A 13,100-nucleotide genomic window follows, 5' to 3' on the forward strand; every position below is an offset into this window, starting at 1 on the left:
TGCAGTCTTTGTAATGAAATTATTAACAACAAACTGGTTCTTACATAAAATAATTTTTAAAATGTCTTTTTAAGTGGACATACTTATACGGATGTATTTTGTTCAAACCGGTAGCCGAATTGCTGAATTGCGCTAAGAATAAACGAAATAACAGTACCCGGTATATGTGAGAAGGGCTAAAATCTGAGGACCGGAATATGCACAGGCGTGAAAACAACGATTAAGTTCTTTGCAACAAATGTATTATTTCTAACAGAAGTTACAAAACAATTTGCATTTCTCTTTCATTAAGTTAGCCCACAGTGGATTTTTGTCTTTGCATTTTGCCTGACCCAGTTGTTCACAGTTTCCAAGAATGTCTTCACAACCTGGTGGAGGGGCTGTTATACCTAGATAAATACACTCTGTTACGGCTTAAAAAGCGATATTTGCACTGAGCCTTCGCAAAGAAGTTAAATTTCATTCAGCATACTAAATAAGCTTAATACTGTATCCAAAAATAATTTGTGAATTTGTAACTTGTTGTGTAGAGAAATAATTACTTACCATGGCCACACAAACCACAAGCTTTTCTGCAACTTTTTCTCATGTAATCTCTGTACACTCGATTCGTGCAATGACCACTATTTGCATCCCCGGTGCAAGAGGCACCGCTATTGAAGCACCCTTTAAAAAAATATCCAAAACATAAATGTTGGTCATTTGAAAGAAAACAGAAAGAACTTAGTGTGTACATACCTTTTGGTGGCGGTACATAAGGTGGCAAAGTAGGATATACACCAGCTAAAACCAAAAGAAAGAAGAAAGAAATTATGCTTTATAAAATTCTAAATTGGCTTTTTTATAATTGGCAATGGGAACATGCATTTTAAATTTTTTATCCAAAACTTCAGTGTAAAATTAAAAAAGGATTTTGACTGACTCCGCGATATTTTTGAATAGTAGAATGTTGACTGAAAAGCCAATGTTATTGTTTTAATTCTACGGTTGACGATATATCCACTTACTGCATCCATAAAGATTGTTAATTTTTTGAATATCAATATGAGAAAACCCTTCATCTTGACCAATCTCGTGTTGTTTCGACGGATCCAGTGTTTGAATGGTCATCTTTTGTTCTTTGCCAAACGCGTTCCAAGAGTAATGCATCATTGAACGGTAATCATAGGGCATGCCTTTAGAACTTATTTCAGTCGAACTGCGCGTTTTAAAGTTGTGCTCAAAACCTAAAAATATAACAGGTCGGCCCAGAGCAAACAAATAATCCACTTTGTTTGGAAAGCAGAAGCAGATATAATTTGCATGTCGTTTTCAGAATAACTACTTGAAACTAAATACAGTCGACTCTTTATTTAGCATACACTACAAAAAAGCGGGAACCTCTAATTAACAGACATAACGTGATTGCACCGTTGAAAGCGTTAAAAGATTTTTTAATAACAGAAACAATTAGCGAACATTTTTCGTTGCATAAATCTCTCTTATTAGCGGACAAGGAAGAAACAGAAATTTTTTACTTTCAAAAATTATATTTTATGTCACTTGTTGCATTAGCACCGCACTTAATTGCTTTTACTATCCGATTACTACATTTTCTCTGCCCCTATGTTAAGCTAATTTCCTGATGAATTAACTAGTTCTCAAGCCAAGCCTTCTAAAAACGCGTTTCCTGTCAAACTGAAGTGGAAAATGAGCTCTACTTAGCGTACAAAAAGTAATTGCACCAAACGTGTGTGCTACTTAGAGACTCGACTGTATACACGTAACGAAATGTTAATATTACCTTTTCTTCTAGAAAGTACATTGCATTTTTACGCTTAACTTTTCCTACACAATTTTATCTGAAGTTACAAACGAATATGATTTAACATAAACCTACCTTTGATGATATTTTCAAAGAGTATTTTTACGTATTTGTTTCTGTCCGGTCGAGTTTGTTCATGGACAAATCCTAAAAGTTCATTGCTGATGGTTTGAACAACTATCTCACACGAAAAGATGCAATTAGTTGCCTTACTTCGCCAAGCTTTTTGTGAAAAAAAAAGCCATTGGCGACGAAATTTCAAGGTGACAAAATAACTTGGGTCAATTTAGATAAATGGGGATATTATCATGTTGTCACACAATAAAAATTAACCTTCACCTTAACGGAATAAGTCTTTCCAAACTTAACTTTCGCAAATTTTGAGCGTTGTTCCTTGCAATGTTTTCATTTTTCTTAATCACTGAGTATCAAAATTTAAAAATGCTTATTATTCGTCACTCCAAATTTTTTGTTGAAAAATTTAGCTGACATGGTTAAGGCCAAAAAACATCCTTGACAAAATAGTAAGCTGTCATATCAAGTTATTTTTTAAAACGTTAACACAGGAAACTTAAACAGTTGTTTGCAAACGCAATCCGTACCTATACTATGTCCTATTTCATGCATGATTGTAGCTCTCCACCAACACCATTGTCCTAAAGACACCCAATTTCTTCCACCACCATAACCAACAGGAGAGGAACAGCTAGAAAAGAAATAGACCTTTTTATGAATTTGTTTTTAGAATACGAATTAAAAATTTCATGTCAATAATACAGTAAGAGGACCATCATTATCAACTTATTTTTGGGATATCAATAAAAAAATGTAAGCTGTTGCCAATAATTCAGAACGAGCCAATTTTGCAACGCTGGTTAAGGTTGCCATGTAGTCTCCATGCTAACTAAGTAAAAAACACTTACCTTATCTGTTTCTAAAATCTGTTCAGTTTTCTTCCAAAATTCCCAATAAACTTATTATCACTGTCTGAATTTTTTGTATATCAATTCTGTTAGTTATTATGTACGGTAATAAAATATTTCCTCATCCATGTTTCGTTCACACAAATCAGTTTAGTTTAGATATTAGCTTTCCGGCAAAATATTAATAACGAAAATAAATAAAAATAAATAAATATATTTCCTACCCTCCACCTTTATAAAACTCAATATATCCTTTCTCAGTTGTTCTTCTTTTGAATCTCAAACATGTATAAGTATGATACTGTTTGATAGCTTCATTAAGTTCTTTCATTGCTTTTTGTTCTCTCTCTAGAAAAAAAATTATATTTAGTTCATAATATTCACCTTAGTATAGGATATGGATCAGCATAAATTATATTGTTCTAGGAACAAATGTGGTCTCTGAAAAAAGTTTCCTGGCAACAATAATATTTTATTGACGTAAGCTTATGTTTTACCTTAAAACATATCAAAATTTTTTTAGAATACATTACTTTACAAGCGGAGGAATTTGAAAATACCAATGCAGTTGTTGTCAATCAAATAGGTAGGTCCTTTGATATTGATACATCAATCAAGAATGTATAAACACATACTCAGCTCAGATGAAATGGTGTAAGGGATGATACCATTAGGCCACAATCTGTTTTTTGACGTGACTGAAGAAAATGTGAAAGTGCCTTCTTTTACTTGTTGCAGCTGTGATGGAGTTAAAACCATATCCCCTTCAAATAGAGCTGGATCTACAATGTAAAAGAATTAACATTAATCAAGCTATTTTGTAGTTTCTTGAAACAGCGCTTCTATTTGTGTTTTCCATTCCATCTTAGTGCTTCTTATGACAACGCCTTCATCAGAAGTTAACAACTGATTAAGAAATGTCTTTTTAAGCGTTTTATCACAATGAAGAATTAGCATATTTTTATAGCCAATTTTGTGCGAAGTGACATGATTAAGTAAAGTCTTAAAGCTTTTTCTTCATAATGCTGGAATTACACTACAGAAATATTTTATCTATACCTTAGAAGTTGTGAAATCAATTATCAAAAAACATCATGAGTTGAATATGTCGATAAAAGCTATCTAAAAAAAGCTTTTCTTACTCTTTATATAACTTGAATGGATACGCTCACCTTCCATTTGTTTTATCCAACTTGACTTCACAACACTAGACAGGACGAGGATGAGGAACACAACTACCTGAGCCATGGTTAATGAGTCTTTGAAATTCAACATAGTAATCTACCTATAACCTCATAAAGATAGCATTATAGAATAGAGAAAGTCATCCAATTATGTTTATAACAAAATTCGATACATGTTTAACCAGCTTATCATGAGAGTCAAAAGAAACTTCACACCTTTTGTTTGAGCTTGTAACGAAATTTTTAAAGTTTTGGCTTCAACAATCCGCGTATAATCAGCTGGCAAGAAACACATGGAATCGGTTTTGTTAACTTAATAAAACAATGATTAATAAAATTTCTCTGTCAACGACGCAGTCTGATAGCGCAAGGGTTTATGAATACGAGACTATAGTGTCTGATAGTGAAAAAAATGCTGCTATTTCCTCGCTTCCTTTAATAACTATTTTTTATCAATCGATTTCATATTAAACGCTTTTGGAGTATTTCAAGTCATTTATTTTGTCCAGTTTCGCCCCGTTTTAGCCTTTCTTTCGTCCAAGAAATAACGCATCAGTTGTCTGGAGGAAAAATCAGCCTTGCGAAAATGCGTTTCACTCAGTCACTACACGTGACCCTTGAGAAACATATGCGACCAAAGAGGCGTTTCAAATAGCGCATGTTGTTCAGTTATTTGATTTAGCGTCGAGCAGCAAAATGCCATATTGTGCCTATGTTTTGCCATGGCAACCAATTAATTAAATTTTGGACTTAATTTTGTCGTACTGTCGCGTACTATGATATCCTCATTAAGTAATTATACAAAAAAACAATCCTCTGCGATATAGTTTTTGTTCTTTGTAAACCAGCTTAGGAGAATTTTTTGCGAGTAGCCTACGCTTGATTGGTGCGGCCGGTCACAGTAGTTCTACTAATCGAACTATCAATTGAATATTATTTACCAGCATGTAAATGAAAATAAATTCAGCCAATCAAATCCTTCTTTTATTTTAAAATGCTAGACAAGGGCGCGAAAACAGATCGCATTTCATTTACTAACAAGTGATGTTAACCCTTTAACTCACTCTCGTCAATTGCCTTCTCATTAAAACAAGAATTTGTCATTGTCGATTTGTCAAGACCATTATTCCAAGATAACTCGAACTACCAGTCTCACCACTAGTTTGAAACTTGTGGCGCGAAAAGTTTGAAAGTGGAAACAACATTCGTGCTGTTCACTTGAACAATTCGCTTAGTCGTGCGACCAAAAGAATGAAGTGGAAATCCGTCACAAGGCGAATTCGATGGATTGGATACCGACTGATAGCCTTATGGTAGAGCGTTCGCATCTAGTGCGGGAGGCTTAGATTCAAACACCGGCAAATCATGCCTGAGATTATAAAAGTGTGAATCTATCCTTTCTGCTTAGCGCTCAGCATGAGAATAGGATTGATATCTTAGGCGGTTGTCTAATTGAGCGATTGCTGTGCTTGCACGACTTTCGTAGCTAAAATGGGATCTTTAATAAAATTTATAGAAACAAACCACATAACCACATGGCCTTAATTGAACCAAAAAATTGTACTTTAAATTTCTAGCTTTGAAATGTTTTGGGATCTAAAAAAAACAGTTCATCAAAGAAATAAAAATCTGATAATGCCAAATAAAATCTAATCTTGAGGTATACGGTTATACACAAACTTAAATGTACATTAAACTGAAAATTGAATTTACCAATTCCTTCATTGCAGATGAACATAAAATGAAATCCGCGCCAATTTTTTTTCTGTTAAGGTTGTTACTTATTGTACAGGCAAAGAAGGTTTAGAAAAAGTGCTTTTCGTAAAACAAGAGTATTTCAGAACTTCATACCTGCATCTCTTTGAGTCAAAATGTTAGTTAAAACCATGAGAACTGAGTTAGAAAAATTCAGTACTAGGTCCCATGTCGCATTTTCTAGAATTATTTTGATGAAGCGATACTCCATTCCCATCAGACAAGAAAAACCCTTTAAATCAGAAATTATTTTCCTGCATGTTTCTATCACTCTGTTCAAGACTTATAAAGATATGTGTATCCAGTTAGTGCACCTCCTTATCAGTTTATCGAAAGGTTTTTGCTCAATTAAGGTCTCACTCATAAACGATAAACACACGTGACATTTATCACCATTATTCTGTGTGTCTGAAGTTTTCGGTTAGTCATCTCAGGTGCATCACGTAAGTATCTGATTGAAGAGATTTTATCGGATTTTACAATCCAAGAACGTGATACAAAAGCATGAAGTGAACAACAGCCAACTTAGAGGAAATTAATTTTCGTGAAAACTAATTAGCACGAAATTAAGAAAAATTCGCGACATGCGTGCAAATAAAGTCCCTTAAAACATCCTTAAATATGATACCAACGATAAAAGATATGATCAGAAGAAGTTCTATTATCATGAATTTATATGTCATGTTTCGAAGCCCGAAAATACAAGTATTTTTCCAAGAATAAGAATATACTACAAAAAAAGTTAGGTATATCCTAAAAATATTCTCATCATTAAATATAGCTTACATGATTATGAACGTTTGTTTTTTCATTCTTTGTTAACTTATATAAACATGTATCCTATCATTGATGCGAAATGTCTTTTCTCAATTTCATTTGAATACCCCCCCAAAGAATCTAGTTGAATGGTTGTCAGTAAAACGAGGCTGCTGAAACAACAACACCTTAGGGAAACAACAACACATTACGAATATTTTTTATTCCAGTTTGCATTTTCATATCTTATAATCTGAAATGCGCTAAGAACATATCGGGATAATTTTTACCCAAAAGTCTCTATAACAGTAGTCGTATTTTGTTTCTCGGCCAAGCAGGTTGTGCTAATCAAGATAAAAACAACATAAGCGATAGCTGCGACGTGCGAATTTCTGTGAATTTTCGACGGGATAAGGGCTAGGTAGGAATACTTATGTTGAAACAAAAAATCAATGTTTTTATAAAAAATTTGTAGTCGTATGGTTTGCACACAATGTTGTGTTACAATTCTAAATTTCACGCACCATCTTATGGGACAAACCCACGAAGAATTTCATAAATAAAGTATAAAAGATATGCCGAAGAAAATTATTAGCCGTCTATATAGCCAAAGTTTCACTTTGGCTATATAGACGTAATTCTGTTAAAGGCTTTACCCGAAGTAAAAAAGAATTGTGATTACACAAAAAATTCTGCTATTCTCACGCGAACGTAAAATTACACTTTGCTCGTTTCTGAACATGTATTCACCGAAAAAGATTTCATAGGAGACTGAAGTAAGTCTACTTGGGCAAAAAAAAAATCAACGCCGACTTGAATTCTACTTTGCATAAGTGTAACCGAATTCTACTACACGAAGTGAAATTCGCTTCACTTTGGCAAACTTTTCACTTTGGCTAGAAATCTCACGCCCGCGCGAGTTTCTACTTTGCATAAGTGTAACCGAATTCTACTACACGAAGTGAAATTCGCTTCACTTTGGCAAACTTTTCACTTTGGCTAGAAATCTCACACCCACGCAAGTTCACTTCGGGTACATGTAACTGACTTCTTAAATACTCCACTGAAAGGATAGATTGTGCAACATTTCTGTTAGTGTTGTTAACAAGGTGACGGAAACTTCAAAGAAAACTAAAAAAGGATTTGTTTTTATCATTTATCACAATATTTTTGAAATGGCCAATACTCAAAATTAAAAATGATAGCCACGAAACGGATTTACGTTTTACCACGTGCTTTTGTTGTTTTCATTTTCGTTCAAATAGATCCGTTGTTTGAAAAATTAACGCCGGAGGGATCATGATTTTTTAATTCATATCCACATTTCTCCACCTGTTGCAAAAGAAATGATTTTGCTTTTAAACAGCTAAATCAAATAGGTAGAAATGACGCTGGGATATCGAGTAAAAGTTACAGCCGGCTTATCCTGGGAGAAAGAACACGTGCTTAATGTGAGTAAATAGAAGACCAAATAGCTACAGCTTATGAGAAGAGAGGAACCTACTACGAACGTTACAAAAGAAATTTAGACTCATTCCAAAACGTACATTATGCTTATTTAAATATATAAATCATACTTTTCAATATACTTAAATATCTTAAAATTTGTTTATTTTTTTTAGCTCTAAAGAATGGATATCTCACAACTAACCGTATTGTTTTGGTTGGTTTCTCACGTATCTAGTATATATTTTGGTGGAATCCCTCATGGCGGAAAGAAAGCGGTAAGATATGACTATATACTTACATTTTTTACTTGCGGGAAATTAGTTTTGTTTGTTATTATAGATTATAGAGTCCTATATAGTCTTAACAAAAAAAATTCTAAAGTATGGTCGCCTGTCAAGTGTGTTTTTCTTTGTTGTTTTGCTTGAAACGGGGTATACAAAGGCGAGAAAGAGGAGGTAAAAAGTAGCTTTCTTTTATTGGTGGATGCTAAAATTGAGGTTTCAAATCGCGAAAAAGGTAATACTAAATGTTTTTTTTGCTTTCCAGGAAAAAAAAGATTTTGCTTTAAAGGGAAAGGTTTACTAATTCTCTAACAATTTTCTGTTCTTTTTATAAATATCTTCTTCTCATCAAATAGCCCCTAGATCACAAAGAACAGGTTTCATTGATGAAACAAAATCTAGACCTGATGTTTTTAAGAACAACAGCAAAAATCTTCTGACAGTTTTTGTTGTGTTGGGACATTTTCAGATATGTTTTAAAGTTCATAAGATATGGTGTAACTTATTATTACACGGGCTATAATTGCTTAGCTATTTTTTTATTATCTTCTAGAAATATCTCATTACATTAATTTTATATTCATGTGTTTCAATCTCTAATAATTTCAAATATAAGTGCAAATAATTACAACTGAACTTTATCTCACGCCTGTCCTTTGTTTCAACAATATATCAAAGATTACGTCTTACAACCCTCCGGAAAAAGAACAATACAACGACACGTGCTCGATTCATAATGGTACCCCATGTTGCCTGCTCCACCTTAGATTTCCATAACAAAACATCACAAGAAGAGATTGTTGATTCTATTTTTTTAAAAATTAAAAAGTAGACAGGTGTTTCTAAAAATGCGTGTAAATTGTACATCAATCTTTGGCAAGAAAAGAGCAGCTTGCAACATTCAACACACTCTTTTTAAATTGTAAATATATTGCTCCACTGGGTCAAACAGATACGCTCAAACTCTAATTTTTTTTTATTAAAATAACACTTTACTATGAAGCGAATTCACACTATAATAAAATTTGCAGCATTTAACGTTGTTACATCAGCAGCCATTTTAAATGGCGATGACTCACAAAATATTTTTCAACGTGAAACTTCGACATTTTGGAGATTAAGGGTTGTTTAGATAGAAAATATTTCTATGGATAAATTTTGTAGCATGATATCGCTTTTACTTTCTTTTTATATCGCATGGGTAAAAAAATACTAATTAATTTTTAGTCCCATTTTAGGCTTAAACCCTTTCAATCATAGCTACACCTTTATACTTCAGGGAAGAAACTTTCGCCAGAAAGAAACTTTTGGCGGGAAGAAATTTTCGCAGTACCAAAATCGCCGCTCTAATTGACTCTCGTGACTATTTTTAAGTAATTCTGGAATACTGGAATAAATTTTTTCGATTTCGCGATTTTAACAAAATACTAAATTAAACTACTGATACTAAATTATTTTGCGTTTTTTTTTTCTTAACTTTAAATATGAGTAATTAATGTCAAATTGCGCCAGCTGCGGTTTATTTCAACCTTAAGCAACGATCCCCTCGAAGGCCAGGAGGGTCCGAAGTATTGAGGAATTAGGGCGTGCTGAGGTCAGCAAAATCAGTACTGTTTAACTTTATCAAATTAACCAAATAATCTAACATCCGAAGTCTGCTGTGAACATTGTGCACATTGACAAGTTTGGAATGCATGTTACTTACATAGAAACGGTGTTCTCAATGGTTTGTGGTTATTAACTTAGAAATTACTCTCTTCTTTTCACTATGTTGTGTTCAGAGATGTAGAGATTTCAGAGCCTGAATTACCATAATGTTTTGACATGTTTTTACGTCAATGTAAATAATATCAAAGTTGCCGATGCGAGAAAAATAAAAGAATTCTTCCATTCGATTACCCAATTCTCGTCTTCTGTGTTTCAGATTTCAACAAAAAGCGAAATTAGATTATCTCAACAACAACCAGGATTAGGAATTTATCCTTGGAAATACATTAAAGAGATTTTTCTGATAAAACTGAAGAATATCAAATTTAAACGTTCAATGCGAAAGGGAAAGCAGTTTTATAAAGACAGAAGACAAAACAAGAAATATTTGGGATATGGAAAGATTGATAAAAAATCTGAAGAGCGCTACAAGAAACCTTCCACAAGAAGAGGGCGCTATCAAAAGTTCCGTGCAAGTGAAGGGTGCTATAAAAAGTCTTCTGCAAGGCGCTATGAGCGTTTTCATGCCAGTAAAGAGCCGACTAAGAAGCAATATATGAAATATTTTACAAGAAGAGAACGCCATGAGGACTTCCGTGCACAGAAAGCGTACAATAAGAATTATTCTCGAAGCAGACGCCCTTATAAAACGTCTTCAGCAAGTACAAGGTACTAAAATAACTTTCTCGCTGATGGGGGCCGAATAAAAAGTCTCTCACAAATAATAAAGGTTGATCTGAGCCTTTCTCTATAACACCATATTATTTTTTGTTACGATGGTATTGTAGATAAACGGATTTTTAAGTATTCATAAGTAGACTTTCAACTTAAATATTGTCTTTACTCAAAAAACATTATGTGATTTCTGACTATGGTATTAAGCGTAGTGAAATCGTAAAGTGTCTCTTTTTTCTTGAACTTGTTGTCAGGTCTAAAATTGAAGAAAAGAGAGAGTATAGTAAAAAGTCAGTGGATACACTCTGAAGATCGCCATATGTCTTTTAGAATAACAGTCCCTCTCCTTATAAGGTTACGCACAGGTTGAGGCTGTTAGCACAGGAATGTTAAATCGAAAGAAATACTGTAGGGCAATTTTTAATTTTTTTTGTTCTTTTGTATATTATGATGACGATAGTATATATAAATAAAATTATTGCAGCCACTTCTCTAAACAACATTCGGTCCGTTTGTCGAAAAACCCAATTTTATTCGATTGACCATAACTCAAGAACAAAAACGAACTAGATGCTCAGTCTCTGCACCCCTGGACTCCCAGGCAACTCACTCGGCTGTTCACTTTAGTTTATCAAAAGAGAAGATTGCAAGCATTAGATGTGTCGCAAATGTATTGTGCGCATGCTAAGTAGATTGACGATGACACAAAAATGTGTGCGGGTGATCTTGCGCTGCATTGATGGCCCGTAACTTGACAATCAACCCGGACTTAGAAAAATTTGTGGAGAGAATTTTAAACGAATTATTGACATGTCACTAAAGCGCGCTTTCAGACGCCGGTTTTCCTTTTAAAAGGCAGTGTTTTGGTCTTCCTACTAGATCTGAGTTTGTTGAAATTACTTGCGACGGCGCAGGGCGGGCTTGTAAAAGGCCAATGACTATTTCGTATACATACGGGACCCGCACCAGCAGGGTTAAAATTCAATTACTTCAGTTCAAAAATGAATTTTCACAATCTTGTTAAAGGTTCTGACATCAAAATAAAATTTATAAATAAAATGACCAGAAGCTTAATCATTGTGAAAATCAGAGGGATGTAAAACGATTTTCTTTAAAAACTATATATTCGTCTACACATTCCGGTAGACATCATCAGAGTGTATATTTTTTACAAGATAAAAGTTAAAATGTTACAGTAAGTAAGCGTTCTAAAGATAATCCTAACAAAAGATATCATGTTTTCCTGATTATAAGAATTTTATATAGATTTTTATAAGTGTAGTTTCCTGTAATAGACAATTTTGCATGCAGGTGTCTAATCGATAAATATAAAAATTCAGTAATTATAAAAGAAGCCCAGGGGCTTGAAGAATTCCGTCATTAACCTGAAAAATTTTGAATTTAAAGTGGATCTTGAAAACGGAGAATTATGGGGTAAACAAATCACTAAATCCCAATTCTCAATTGTTTTTGTAACTAACCTGCAATGTTAAAATACAACTCAATAAATTAAAAAATAAAAATTTTACATAGCTATATGAATTATTCTAAAATAACAGTTAAAACTTTAACTGGATATTTTTAAAACTGATCAGGAAAATTCTGGAAATTTCAGAATACAAATCTTGTTATGTATCAACTTGACGATTCGAATAAAAGAAGTAGTTCATTGTTAATTCAGCAATAAATATATATCAGCATTTAAATATTTCAGTATTTAGGCCTTCGGAATTTACTCTCTTGTTAACGATTCTTTGAAAATGCTGATGGTGCATGGTTTAATAACAGCTGATCTGAAAAAGAATGTACATTTTAAAAATAAGAAAAAAGAAAAAAAAGTTTTATTATTGTCTCTTAAACCTTTCTTTGCTTCTTTGATTTGAAAAGGGAATTCATTAAAAAGTTACAAATCCATGCCATGTGATGCACAAGGTATTATATATATAAATATATGTATATAAATATAATCAAGCTGGCTTTTGATATTTTTGTTAAGCAAGTAACATATTTTTTTTTGTGATTTATTTTGTTGAAATCTATTTATTGAATTTGATCGTTTGATATCCTTTTTAAATTTGAATTCTTAAATTTGAATTTGAAGAGCCTGATTAGCTGCATTTCTTTTCATTTTGAGGAAACTGATTGGTCATTGTTTTTTTTGACAAATCCAAAAATTTGAACATATCTACCTTCTGAACATATCTAACTTCCGAATTTCATATTGACAAATTGAATTCAACAAGTTGAAAAAAGGGTAAACACACAACAAATTTGCGGGATTTAATAAATCGATGGTCTTTTTCGTGAGTTTTTAAAAATCAAGTCTTTAAAAAAATATTTTGTGATACTTTGGTGAGTCCAGGAAAGATCTTCAAGCATATTACGCACTCAAGGAGAACAGATAATTAGCCATTAACAGAATAGTTGAGCGTTTTCAATGGTACCATAGCTTAGTGGTTCTGGCAATTCTGGCAATTGTGCGGGAGAATTGGCTTCGCTTCCCTCAATTCAATAAGGGCGAGTGAATGCTACCATAGCCCCTGGTTAACCCACGTCATATGGGGGA

The 13,100-nt window shown here is 33.2% G+C and overlaps 2 protein-coding genes across 4 annotated transcripts; one reads left to right on the forward strand and one right to left on the reverse strand.

Moving 5' to 3' along the window:
• Positions 1-225: 225 nt before the first annotated feature.
• Positions 226-4,651, reverse strand: LOC130614444 (low choriolytic enzyme-like). 2 transcript variants are annotated; one of them, XM_057435874.1, is made up of 9 exons: positions 3,870-4,651; positions 3,363-3,509; positions 2,952-3,075; positions 2,407-2,510; positions 1,880-1,951; positions 1,008-1,226; positions 739-783; positions 547-666; positions 226-389 (listed from the first exon to the last, which is right to left on the reverse strand). In XM_057435874.1, the coding sequence occupies exons 1-9, from the start codon at positions 4,000-4,002 to the stop codon at positions 250-252; spliced, it is 1,104 nt and encodes a 367-aa protein (XP_057291857.1). In that variant the 5' UTR covers positions 4,003-4,651; the 3' UTR covers positions 226-249. The 2 variants fall into 2 exon arrangements, with proteins under 2 accessions (XP_057291857.1, XP_057291858.1); XM_057435875.1 differs by having other exon boundaries at positions 3,900-4,648.
• A 3,125-nt stretch (positions 4,652-7,776) lies between these two features.
• LOC130614188 (uncharacterized) lies at positions 7,777-10,691 on the forward strand. 2 transcript variants are annotated; one of them, XM_057435601.1, is made up of 3 exons: positions 7,777-7,873; positions 8,045-8,146; positions 10,077-10,691. In XM_057435601.1, exons 2-3 carry the CDS (start codon positions 8,054-8,056, stop codon positions 10,533-10,535), a joined length of 552 nt encoding a protein of 183 aa, XP_057291584.1. In that variant the 5' UTR covers positions 7,777-7,873; positions 8,045-8,053; the 3' UTR covers positions 10,536-10,691. The 2 variants fall into 2 exon arrangements, with proteins under 2 accessions (XP_057291584.1, XP_057291583.1); XM_057435600.1 differs by having other exon boundaries at positions 7,839-7,965.
• Positions 10,692-13,100: the final 2,409 nt, after the last annotated feature.

This window comes from Hydractinia symbiolongicarpus, chromosome 11 (genome assembly GCF_029227915.1).
Source record: "Hydractinia symbiolongicarpus strain clone_291-10 chromosome 11, HSymV2.1, whole genome shotgun sequence".
Taxonomy (NCBI): domain Eukaryota; kingdom Metazoa; phylum Cnidaria; class Hydrozoa; order Anthoathecata; family Hydractiniidae; genus Hydractinia; species Hydractinia symbiolongicarpus.

Bases quoted from the DNA above. Each gene is read 5' to 3' on its own strand.
- LOC130614188 (XM_057435601.1), top strand. From the start codon at position 8,054: ATGGATATCTCACAACTAACCGTATTGTTTTGGTTGGTTTCTCACGTA. The intron at 8,147-10,076 runs GTAAGATATGAC...TCTGTGTTTCAG, and splicing joins CTCATGGCGGAAAGAAAGCG to ATTTCAACAAAAAGCGAAAT.
- LOC130614444 (XM_057435874.1), bottom strand. From the start codon at position 4,002: ATGTTGAATTTCAAAGACTCATTAACCATGGCTCAGGTAGTTGTGTTC. The intron at 3,510-3,869 runs GTAAGAAAAGCT...TTTACATTGTAG, and splicing joins CCATTCAAGTTATATAAAGA to ATCCAGCTCTATTTGAAGGG. The intron at 1,952-2,406 runs GTACGGATTGCG...ATGAACTTTTAG, and splicing joins TGAAATAGGACATAGTATAG to GATTTGTCCATGAACAAACT.